This window comes from Sceloporus undulatus, chromosome 6, assembly GCF_019175285.1.
Source record: "Sceloporus undulatus isolate JIND9_A2432 ecotype Alabama chromosome 6, SceUnd_v1.1, whole genome shotgun sequence".
In the NCBI taxonomy this organism is placed as follows: Eukaryota; Metazoa; Chordata; class Lepidosauria; order Squamata; family Phrynosomatidae; genus Sceloporus; species Sceloporus undulatus.
Genome location: NC_056527.1, coordinates 149,420,753 through 149,433,861, shown reverse-complemented (window position 1 = coordinate 149,433,861; position 13,109 = coordinate 149,420,753). Strand labels below are relative to the sequence as shown.

General features: G+C 41.9%; 1 protein-coding gene across 1 annotated transcript in view; it reads left to right on the top strand.

Moving 5' to 3' along the window:
* The window catches only part of FAM189A1 (family with sequence similarity 189 member A1), a 142,681-nt gene that overhangs the window by 121,396 nt on the left and 8,176 nt on the right, over window positions 1-13,109 (top strand). Inside the window, exons 6-8 of the mRNA XM_042473992.1 lie at window positions 2,569-2,729; window positions 3,926-4,061; window positions 12,403-12,478. Of these exons, the coding sequence (XP_042329926.1) occupies window positions 2,569-2,729; window positions 3,926-4,061; window positions 12,403-12,478 (373 nt within the window). The remainder of the gene's footprint in view (window positions 1-2,568; window positions 2,730-3,925; window positions 4,062-12,402; window positions 12,479-13,109) is intronic.

Genomic DNA, 13,109 nt, shown 5'->3' with positions numbered 1-13,109 from the left:
TCTCTCTCACTCTGTAGCTATTGTTGTTGTTGTTGTTCAATTGCAAATCACCTTCAGTTGCCAAAACTTTCAGTAGCCCATAGGTAGAGTTTGGAGGGTGCCTTGTCCCTCCCAACCCTCTCCCTTGTTCCTGATTTAAGCCCTTCTATGAAAAATGTTGGGGACGACTGCAAAAGACTGATGGCTTTGTTAACGATTAAACATGTCTAAAATGACAGCTACACAAAAGCGCTGCTTAATACAAGAGAAGACCTCCAATTCCAAAGGGATTCCCTCCTTGGGAGTATTTTCCCTTCTTCATTTGTCTTGTCTATCAAGTTTAATAAGGACACGTTTGCCACTTCAGAACTAATTATCGTCACGGCTACATTTGCCGAGCCGTTCCTTGAAAACTTTGGTCTCTTTGGAGGCAACCCTGAAATGTAATCCCGTCATACGGTTGCTTCCGTACATGTGAGAATTTGCCGGGAGGGAAGATGTCGTCCAACTCAGCTTGAGCTTGTCTATTTTATGTATGGGAACAGAGGGAAGAGGTAAAGACTTTGACGGGCGTTCGGCTTGGGTCTTAAGACTTCGCAAATGGTTGTAGGCATGTGCAAAATTGCATTGAGGAGCTGTGAACAGAAAACTAGAAGAGGTATAGTGGTTTGGATGCTGGACTAGGACTCTGGAGACTGGGGTTCAAATCCCTGCTCAGCCATGGAAATCCATTAGGTGATCTTGGACAAGTCACACATTCTCAGCCTCAGAGGAAGGCAAAAGCAAAGCCCCTCTGAACAAAGCATGCCAAGGAAACCCCATGATAGGTTGGCTTTTTAGGGCCATCCTTAGGGTCAAATTGTTCCCTGCGTTGATTTTGGTAAATACATGACTCTCTGTTTCATTTTGCATTGCAAATTCATGCTTCCCCTTCCAAGGACAATGGCGATTCCTCCTTCCCTATCTTCTGTTGCTCCAAGAGAAACCCTGCTGCAGGTCTGCATTCGGAGCCCTGCCAGGGAAAAGTCTGCAAATTGTTTGAATTACTAAACAGTGTGAGACAAAATTCAATAGCCAAGGTTCAGCAGTCAGCACTGTTCAGTTTCCCGATAATTGGTGCAAAGATTGGGCGCCTGGCTTTCCTACTTGAGATGATATTTTACATTTGGAATACACACACACACACACACACACACACACACACACACACACACACACAGAGCCGGGATCCAGCGGCTCCCAGTGCACTGAATAATGTGGCAGATTTATAATTCTTCTAATACTTTTGATAGGGATTTAATTTCACAGTGCTCGAAGCTGGAATGAAATCAGAGGGTGCAGGATGAAAGTTGTTCCAACTTCTTTCTACTTAATCTTGCAAGATACTTTCTTTTTTTAATAGCTGCACGTAAATTTTCTTCCAGAAGGAAGGTGATGGTGACCTCATGCAACCCATTTTTCTTTCCTTTAATCATCCGGTGCTTTTTGCCTTGGTATAATTTGCGGATTCTATGCTAACACTGTGAAGCTTTGAGATAAGGGGAAATGCCTGCACTGAGCAATATTCAGCTTCAGGACTTGGAAGTTTCAAGAGATAATGGCCAAGATCTTACATTGGCAAGACAGAGTACAAGTAACTATATGCATGCAGAGTTAGGTGGCCCTTGCGCAACACCACCTTGTTACTCAGTAGCAACAGTGCACAACTAAATGTGCAAGGCACATGGATTAAAAACGAATGGCAATGTATAACAGCACCAGATTCTGAACTCAGTGCATGGAACATGAATTCCTCTGGTACCCCAAAGTGGAAGAATTCGATCTGCCGGGATCAAGCATCTGTATATCACCAACATTTTGCATTTCTTCCCAAAGGCACCAGATCCTATCTAATCTTGGAAGCTAAGCAAGGTCAGACCTGGTTATATTTGGAAAGGAGATTGTCAGGGAATACCAGGTGCTGAAGGCTATATTCAGAGGATATTCAAATTCCTTAGCTAAGAAAACCCTCTGAAATACATGGAGACTGCATCTACACTGCAGAATGAATGCAGTTTCACACCACCTCAACTGCCATGGCTCAATGCTGTGAAATTCTGGGATTTCTCATTTTGTGAAATGCTTAGCTTTCTCTGACAGAGAGCTCTGGTGCCACAACAAACTATCCCAGAATCTATAGTTTTTTGTGGATTTTTGGGCCATGTGGCCATGTTCTACAAGAGTTTATTCCTGACTTTTCGCCAGCAGGGCTATGGAGTAAACTCTTCTCGAACATGGCCACATATACCATTGAGCCGTGGCAGTTAAAGCGATGTCAAACTGCATTAAGCCTAGAGTGTGGCAGCAGACAAATAGACATATAGCTAGCTGTAGCTATCCTACTCTGGGAGATGGACCCTTAATATATGATTAGGGTAGTGCTTTATGTATAAACTGGTGATCCAAAGAACTGCATTTCTGCCTTTGGCCTGTTGCTTGCTGCTTGCTTCCCAGACAATGATCTTTCTGTTAATCTTTGAAGAACTTCCTAGAATCTCTTTGTCAACCATTCCTGATGCATCCTTCGTATTTCTTATATCTTCCTCTCAGTTCCTGCCCCAGAGGTCTCATTCTGCAAACCCAGATTGCATGACACCACATGGGATGATAGTGCATCAGACCCTGGATTTTGATGAGTTCATTCCGCCAATTCCTCCTCCGCCTTACTATCCACCTGAGTATACCTGCACCCCTGTGATAGAAGCACAAAGGTGAGTTTCTGGTCTGTATGTAAAACTTATGACAAGGCTGGATATAGTGAGCCTGCACACTCCCTCCACCATTTCTATGGTCATCCATGCATCCTGGCCTTAGGCAACATCTTTCCTCCTGTCTTTGTCCTTCAACGACCATATGTAAAACCGGACTTGTTGCCATTTTTTACATTTCTACGGCTATTCCTACAGTCTGGTTATGAAGGTCCTTTCTGGACACCAGTTAATGCTTATATCTGAGGAAGCCGACTTAGTTTACGAATGCTTATGCTACAACGTCGTTCTCACAGATAGTCTCAAAGGTGCTACAAGCTCCCTTTGCCCACTGATTTGAATCCCATTGATTTTAATGGGTTTAATCTAACTCAATCTGGATCAAACTCAGTACTCCTTTTATTCAATTGCTTTTTAAATTGGAGCACCTTTTTACGGGAGCAAAAATTATTTTGACTGAGCCATCTCATGAATGGTGGGCATTCTTGACATGGGATATTGCATCACTTCTGGGTTTGATATTGTCCAGTTTTTTGGCCAGTGGGTGTTTTTCTCCTTTAGGGGCATAGAGGAAACCACTGCATTCATTTTCCAGCAGTTTTTGAGCCTTGTTAGAGGTATACAGCCATGTGTCCGTATAATAACATATTTATTATGGCATAAATATTGAAGCTATAATTATACATATGTTGATCTATACATCGCTGTCTTTTTAGAGGCCTCCATTTTTTAAAAAAATTATTGAGTTTTTGATAACGTTAAAAAAATCCTAAAACCATCCACTACCTTACACATCTTGAATCCCTTACAATCCATTGTGACCCATTACAATAACACACCTTATCATTCTATCCATCAATTCTATCCATCACCTTATCATTCTATCCATCAATACGTCAATTCTGGATCAAAACCTTTTGTTCAATCATCATCATTATCATCATCACCATTTATGTTGTACTAGGTGTTTTCATGTCTTCATTCAAAACAGACAGCCTTCCATTCCTACATTCATTCAATCCAACATTCGTACCCAAACAAACAAATAACTTCCACCCAAATTGCATGTGTAATACTCCTTTTTTTAAAGTCTTTGTATTCCTTAGATTCTAATTTCAAGGTACTGACCCTATACAAATAAATCAATTTATATGAAAGAGATCTACAATCTATTTGTTTTGTTTTTATTTATTTTTTAGAGGGCTCCATTTGGACTTTCCTCACTCGCCCTTCAGTACTTTGTACGAAGTGTCCATCAACAGCCCCGGGATGCTTTATCCGACTGAGTTGCCTCCTCCTTATGAAGCGGTCATTGGACAGACAACTGGAAACCAAGTAAGAAAGCCATTGTAGAGAGACACACTCAGGGATGGAGCCTCAAATGCATGGTGGTTATTTAGCTACACGCCTGACTGCGTATTGCATTTATTTCTTTAGTTAATATCCTGCCTTCCTCCCAAATGGTATCCAAAGCGACTTAAAGCATGCTGTATATACTCATGTATACGTCTAGGAATTTTAGGCCCCATACGGACAGGCCAAAATAAAGCTGCTTAGAGTCACTTTGGAGGTATGCTATGTCAATGATACATGCGTCCCAAGAGTCCGGAAGCTGCGCTACAGTCTTTAGGATTGGATCGTGGCTTTGGCATGACTTCCAAACTCTTAGGCCGCATGCATCATTGAAACAGCATACCTCCAAAGTGACTCAGCGCAGCTTTATTTTGGCCTGTCTGTATGGGGCTTTAGTCAACAGTTTGGCCAAAGAAACCTGAGTCGACTTATCCACAGCTCAGTGTGCTATACTTTAACTCTTAACAAAGGAGCCATCCTTTGGAGATAATATTATTTGTCCTGGAAGTTCTGGCCTCCCTCTACTCTCTCATCCATCCAGTCTTTTAGTTGAGCACCAACAGTTACACTTGCTGAAATTGTTAAAGTTCTTTGGCATTGTTTTCCTTTTGTTTCATTCTTTACATCCTTTGTTACATGCCCCTAAATTTTACCTTCACCTTATCCATGAGTCATAGCAAAATCCATAATCTGGGCCCCAAAACCCACCCTTGACTTATACATGAGGCCGACTTATAGTTGAGTATATACACTATAGTGAACCAGAGCAGCTGAAACAACGTGAAGCACAAAGTTAAGAAGCGTCAAATGGTACACTCGTCCCTCCGTATCCACAGTGTCTGCATCCATGGATTCAACCATCCATGGCTTGGAAATACTACCTCCCAAAAAACAAGAAAAATCCCAAATTCAAAATGTGATTTTTGCCATTTTATTACATCACTGTATTTAATGGGACTTGCGTATCAACATATTTTGGTATCCATAATATGTTGATACTCATATTATGAAACCAAACCTCAGCAGATAGCAAGGGCATACTGTACATTCATTTGCATGATGTAGTGATTTGAGCACTGGACTATGACTTGGAAGTCTAGGGTTCGAATCCTGCTTCAGCCATGCAAACCCAATGTCTGACCTTGGGCAAGTCACAATCTCTTAGCCTCAGAGGATGGCAATGGGAAACCCCCCTCTGAAGAAACTTGCCAAGAAAACCCCAAGATAGGTTCGCCTTAGGATTGCCGTAAGTCAGAAATGACTTGAAGGCACACAACAACAACAACAACAACAACAATTTCAAACAATTAAACTCTTACAATAGTGTATATTAAAACAACACACACTCAGTTACTCCATTCAGATCAGCTAAGATCAAAGACCTGTTTCAACCAAGATCCTTGCCTACCAGACTGTTATAACAACTTGAAGGGGTAAAAGAAGAAGAAGAAGGCCGAAGGTTATATTCTTTGCACAATTTCACAATTGTTTGCTGTTGACATCAAGGGACCAGTGTCTCTCAGGGCTCATTCACATTACAAAAAAAATCGGTTTTGAAACCGATTCAATCACGTGAAGTTCCTACTCACCCCGAATCTCACACAAGCGAATCCGGGGCTTGCACACCCGTTCCGTGTTAAATGGCCCCTAGCGTGGGTCTTTTGAAATCGGCGCAAATGCCGTTTCTTTTTAAAAACCCCGGGTCCTGGGAATGAGAACTTGGCCTCGATCACGATTGAGGCAAATTGAGGGAGGGATTTGAGGTCAGAGGGTGGGCAAAGGGCAAGGCATTTCCTCCCCTCATCGGAGGGGAGGGGGAGGAGGAAAGAGCCCTGGGCAGAAGGGAGCAAGGGAAGGCATTCTTTTCCCTGCATCCCCTGCCCAAAGCCCTCTGTCACTAGGCATTCCTTCCCTTGCAGGAGGATGAACGGAGCTCATGTCAGGCAACCCCCCCCTTTTCAAATGCAAACAATTTCTATTCCAGAATGTATGTTTAATTTTTAACCATTTTTTTTGAGCGCACCTGCGCATGGTTTATATGGCAGAATGTATGTTTAATTTTTAATCATTTTTTTGAGCGCACCTGCGCATGGTTTATATGGCAGAATGTATATTTAATTTTTAACCATTTTTTTAGCGCACATGCGCATGGTTTATATTCCAGAGGCAGATGGAGCTAGGCTTGCACTTGGATATCCTTGGATCTCCTTGCTTTCTGCAGAGGGAGAAGCTACAAATGTTGCAAACAATCAATGTTACATTTTTAACAATTTTTTTTGAGCAAATATGCGAATGATTTGTCTTCTTGAGCAGATACAGCAAGGGAAGCAAAGGGAAAGCTAATGTTGCTTTTAAAAGCATTAAAAAAAAAATGCATGGCAATCCCATCCTTTGCCTGGGACAGGGGCAGATCTGACCCAAAAGCCCACAGGTTTATAAAAAAAGAGAGAGAGAGAGAGGCATCTCTCTCCCTGCTTCAGCCGCTGAAACCCCTGTGCCTGGCTCTTTAAAAATGGAGGAGACTTCCCCTGATGCCCTGCAAACATCACCATGACGATAGCTTGATTGGCAGCGGCCAATCTACAGAATGCATTCAATTTCTGTCAAAATACATTCGATTTCAATTTGTAGTGGGCACTTGCTAACGGAGCGATTCGGGGGAGGGGCATCCGGATCATCCCAGTTCCCTCCATGTCTTTTACCCCAGTATGAATGGGGCCTCAGTGTGTCCAAGGAGATTCATGGCCAAGGAAACAAAGTGTGAAAATTACCATTATAGTGTTCACAGATGGCTTGGGAAATCACACCCGCAAGAAGCTGGCGGTGCTAATGCCTGGCAGTTCTTTGCAACCGTTAAAACCATATTTGTATTACGTTGTTTGGGAGTGAGGAAAAGAGAGCTTCCAAACGTTGAATCGGCACAAATACAAACGACAGCCCTCTCTAGAAACATTAACAAGGCGTTGTAAATTGGATAATGGTTCCCAGCAGCTCTTATGTAGCCCTGTAATTTCGTTTAATTTTGTAAGAGGCTGTAACGTTTATTTTCGTTCCGTCTTGGCCATTCGTGGGCTGAAATGACAAGGCTGGGCAAAACAGGGAGGCAAGATACGTAGGCTGCAGAAAGAATCCAGTTGGACACCACTTTAAATGTCATGGATCCATCCCATCGAATCCTGGGATTTGTAGTGGCACCAGAGCTCTCTCTGAGAGAGGAGGCTAAATATCTTAGGAAACTATAAATGCCAGAATTCCATAGCATTGAGTCATGGCAGTTAAAACAGGGTCAAGCCGCGTTAATTCTGCAGTGATGATCCAGTCTAAGACACCTGCCACACTATAGAAATAAAGCAGTTTGACACCACTTTAACTGTCATGGCTCCATCCTGTGGAATCCTAGAATTCTCTTGTGCTGTAACAAACTACAAATCCCAGGATTCCATAGGATGGGGCTATGGTAGTTAAATTGGTGTCAACCTGCTTTATTTTTGCAGTGTGGCAGGTGTCTTAGGCTGGATCTGCAATGCAGAATTAACACAGTTAAAGTGACTGTTAAAGTGGTGCCATGACCTTTAAAGTGGTGCCAAACTGCATCAATTCTGGATAGGCATGGCAGATGTAATGGCTTTCCAGATTTGCATTCATTTACTTGCACTTGAGTAAGGTGCAAAGCAGCCTGCCTGCTTGCAAAATGGTTCCTTTGGCTCTAATGCATAGTCTGGACTTGTGTTGGTATCTTAGGGATGCATACATGGCCTATAGAAGTGGTTGGGCATTTGTGTCAGTTGCAAAGTTCAAGGTTTGTGGATTTACACATGTGAGGCGTGAAATGTGGATAAAAATGCAGGTGTGCATGGAATGAGCATTGCTGTCTGCATTTAGCTCCACTTTCAAATGTGCAGATAATTCCCATTAAGCATAAGGATTGCATTGCACAATCCTTCTGCATGCAGAGACTCATGCAATCCAACCCCACAAACGGATGAAAAGTTCATCTTCTACCAGAGAAACCAACCAGGATCCAAACAGCCTTAAGATTTTTTTTTAAGTAACCTTCAACTCTTGGCTCCACCATTTCAAATGGGCCTCTGCAACTCATTAAGCTTTGTGACCAATTAAACCGATTAAGCTGTTTCAGCCGTGAAAAATCAGCACTTTTAAAAATAACCAGTAATCCCCATGAAGGGAATTTGAGCGGTAACTTCTAAGAATCTTGCATAAAATGACCCTTTTAAACATTGCAGCCGAAAAGCACAGGTTGGCTCTACCCTTATTAAGAATAAGAGAATTTCCTCTGGAGAGCCTGTGTGGTTCTATCATTGAACGATGACTCTTGAGATCAAGGTTCGAATTCTGCTCAGCTATGGAAACCCGCTGGGCGACTTTGAACAAGAAACACTCTCTCAGCCTCAGAGGAAGGGAAGGGCAAACCTTCTCTGAACAAATTGTGCCATGAAAACCCAGTGATATGGTTGACTTTAGGGTCACCATAAGTTGGAAATGACTTGAAGGCACAAAACAACCACCAATAATCCCATAGCAGCTGAACTCCATCCCAGTTGATTCTAAGTTTGGAAGCTAAGCAGAGTCAGGCCCGGTTAGTACTTGGTTGGGAAACAATGCCCATTACTTTAAACCCATGCCTGTTTGTATAGCTCAGGGATGGATATGGCCTGTGCGCCACATGTGGACACCCAGGACCCAGTTTATGAGGCACCCAGGTCCCTTATACAATGTGTGTGTGTGTGTGTGTGTGTGTGTGTGTGTGTGTGTGTACACACACTGTGTAAACTCAGCTGTAAGTCAACCTCATGTATAAGTCAAGGGCAAGGTTTGGGGTCCAAATTACAGATTTTGATATGGAGAAGTCAATGGTAAAACCTAGGGCATATAACAAAGGATGTAAAGGACATACCAAAGGAAAACAATGCCAAAAAGCAAAATTCCAGCCGGCATAACTGTTTGTGGTCACACTAAAAGGCCTGATGAATGAGAGAGTAGATGGGAATCAGTGCTTCCAGGATAGATGGTTCCTTTTTAAAATAAGAGTTAATGTATAGTACTTACATTGACCTGGGGATAAGTCCACTCAGGTTTTTTGGGGCCAGATTTTTGACTAAAATTCCTAGACTTATACATGAATATACAGTGTACATTTTTGCCCTAATGCCCCTAGACTTACACATGAGTATTCCTAGAGCTTATACATGAGTATATAGAATGCATTTTTGCCCTAGTACCCATAGACTTGAGTATTCCTAGACTTATATCTGAGTATACAGTATGCATTTTGCCCTAATGCCCCTAGACTTACACATGAGTATTCGTAGACTTATCCATTTTTGTCCTGATGCCCCAAAATGCTCTCTAGAGAGTATGGGGGGCATTTTGCTCCCATGTGTGCTGGTGTCTGATGGACCATTTTAGAATATAAAAAATAATAATTTTAATTTTTTAAAACATAATTTTAAAAACTGGGGGCTCTCTCCTCCCACGGAGCCTCACCCACCTCTTCTACTGGGCACTAGAGTTTCAAAGAGAGGCAGGCAAATGCCACAGCCCGTTTCCACCCAAAGGCAGATGTTTGGGCAGAAATGGTGTCACCCCGTCCTTAGGGTGTCACCTGGTGTGGTCCACACACCCCGCACGCAGCCCCTAAGTGATGCCCCTGTGCAAATGCCCACATGCATTTGGTTGCGCCATGCCAAAAGACTGCATTGCTGAACCATCATGCAATTCCATGAATGTGGAGATGACACCTGGTTTGTCCTTGTCTGAGCTTTCCTAGAGCATTCCCCGAGTAACCCACCTGGTCTCCCATGGATATGGACTATCATAGAGAACACCCAAAAATTACTCATCGCTCTGTCCCCGATTGTTATCTGAGTATCTAATTGTTTTAATGGTATTTTATGATGATATAGTTGGGCAGGGGGAGGGAATAATAGAATGTATTTTAATGTATGCTGTATTTTTATATAGTACTTTACTGATGACATTAGCCACCTCAATTCTATGGGAGATGCAGGATAAAAATAAACTAGTAGTAATAGTAATAGTAGTAGTATCCCAAAGTGCTGGGCTTGTTTTGGTGACCAGCCATCACTGAAAGAATGGGAAAGGATTATAATTAAAGCAGCTAACCCAGCAATGCTGTCCATGTCCCCTTTGTGAGTGGCACACTTGGAACTATTTCTCAATTAGGGTTTGTTTGCTTGCCTTTTTGTGATCCTTGGCACCGTGGCAGTTTGCTTGTTTCTTTTATCTCGTCTTGTTTTCCAGAAGCTTGCTCTTTTTCCTCCTCCTTTCCTCCTTCTCACCCCAGCTGAATCATATACTGGAGTTGGAGGGGGGAATCTAATTTGTGCTCCCATCCTGCAAAGATATATGTTTTCATCTCCTCTGCCAGAGGCGCTCAATGCTCTTTCCTTAAGAGCTTTGGTGTGGAAACCTCACATTTAATTTTAGAGAGGCCCGGGTACCGATGAAGCTGCTGGCAGCGGGGCTTGTGCAAGGTGATTGATTATTAATTCTGGGCCCTGTCTGCTGTTGTAATGATCTCTTGCTTAAACGTGGCCACCCAGGAGCAGAACTAATGGCTTCTGCAAAGGATGGGGTTTATCTCCTGACTCTCCTGACCTTGTTTTAATGCGTATTTGGGAGCCGTGGCCATTTGTTTTTCAGAAACAATATCTGCCCCTCCAGCTTTTTTTGGGGGAAAAAATAAGACGAACAACCAGGCTGCAAAGATTTTTTTTTTCTTTAAAGGCTGATTTGATACAGAACACAGGGCTGCAATGTTCAGCCAATTCATCAGTGAGATTAATTTGTTTCAAATACATCCGCAGTGTTGAATTAGTTTAATGGGTTTGCAGAGCAATCCTGTGGGAAGGGAAAAGGTCTGGGCTGGAGGAGCTGAAGTGTCCTATGCTATGGGGTACGAAATGGACCACGGGCCACGTCTGCCTCCCGTAAGGCCATATTGCTGACCACTTTCCTCTCTCCGTACTGAAAATAGCTGGCATGCAAAACAAGATGAATTGTCACTCTTGGCTTGCAGCCTGTATCTCAAACAACGTAGTGCTGCTAATGGAGCTTGCTTGTTGTATGCCTTCAGGTCATTTCTGACTGGCAAGATTTCTTCAGAGGTGGTTTCCCATTGCCTTCGTCTTTGGATGAGAAAGAGTGGGACCTGTCCAGTCATCCTGTGGGGTTCTGTAGCCAAAGGGGGATTCAAACCCGGGTCTGTCAGAGTCCTGGTCCAATTATTTAAAACAAAGCTGTTTGTGGGAGCTATATTGGGTTCTGTACCAAATACAGGAGTTTTAATAAAGTGGGATAGGAGCTGTCCATGGCACAGAAGCTACTGTAGGAATGGATTCAGTGTTGCGGATCTCTCCGATGAGTTGTTATAAACCCATAATGATAGTCAGCCAAAAGGTTAAAAATGTGTAAGGACCTTCTTAGTGACTGCTCCCAGGCTGTGGAAGTCCTTTCCAAGGGAATCGAGGCTGGCTCCCACCTTATTGTTCTTCCACTTGCAGGTCAGAATGTTTTGATTCAGGAAGGCTTTGGCTATTGAAAAAGGGACTTAGCAAAGAGTGCTACAATTTTTAGTTCAGTTGAATTCTACGACACTCGGAGATGAAGGATATGGACAGATTATCCGCTTTAATAAATCATTTAGAAAAAAGTTGACAAAGGGTGGTCTCCAGTAATAGATTATTGTAATAAAATTTAGAAATGAAGCCACAAGAGAAACTATAGAGATAGTAATGTCATCAATTTGGAAAAGGAGAAGACACAAATGACTATATTAGGTAGTCACCTGCCTAGTCATTTCTTTTTTGAAAGGGAGTAACTATGTGAAGGAGAATGGAAATAGAAAAAGACAAGGAATATTACTCTTATATAGTAAGGTGTTGGTTGTTAACGGAACAATGGAAGTTTTGAAAATAGGATCGAGACATAAGATGACAATGTAAGCTTTTGATTTGCATGTTTTTCTTTTTATTGTTTTAAGAAATAGATAAATAAAATCATTTTAAAAAATAAAGGTTAATTCAATTGAATTCAATTTTAAACTTTAAATATTGTTATAGTTTGAATATTGTAACGAGTTTCGTTATATTTTAATACTATAACTTTTTATCTGGTTGGCTGTGCCTCTTTGTCTTTTCATCATCAGCTGCCTTGGAACTCAGTTTTAGGAAGTGTGATACTAATCAAATAAAGAAATAATGCAAAATTGAAAAGATAAGAGGGTAGTTTGCAGCACATTAACCAACATATTTGAATATATCTATTAATACTTTGTTTATAGGTCAGCACTATGGAGCAGCAGGTCATAGAGTCCAGCATGGTAGAGAGAAACCCTACAACAGATTTTAGCAGCCAAGGTAACCTCAAGATTGTCCTCTTGTTTGATTTGGGCTAATTTCTTTATTAATAACTGTCCACATAACAACTGTTCACACATTGACCGCAGTGCGACATCTCTTCAGCATAGCATAAATATCCACATGAAGCTGTAATGCTAGACAATTATCACACAACCTTCATGCAGAATTGCACAACGTATGTCAATAACTAGGTGCCATTGTGGAATTTACAACACACAACTGTAAACCACAGTATGCGGTGTGTAGCTGCAATAAATAAATATATGATACACAACTGCAGTGGATGATGCGCAATGTACAACTGTAATGCACAATATATGATATGCAGTTGTTGTGATTGGCATATGCACAATACATAATGCATAACAACATATCATAATACGCAGTGCACAACGTCAGTGCACAAAGCCCAATTGCTGTATGCAGCATGCAATGTTCAATAAAAAAAATGCAAAGACCAAGCGTAGAAGAACATACTATTTGTTCAACTACACTTTCGCCACTGTCAGTGGAGTACATTCATTGTACAATGCTGATTTTTTTCTCCCTAGCTGTGTAGAATTACTTGCTCATGCATGTGTCCCCATTTGGATGTTAGCCCCTAGCTGTCAGCTTACAGGATTTTGTG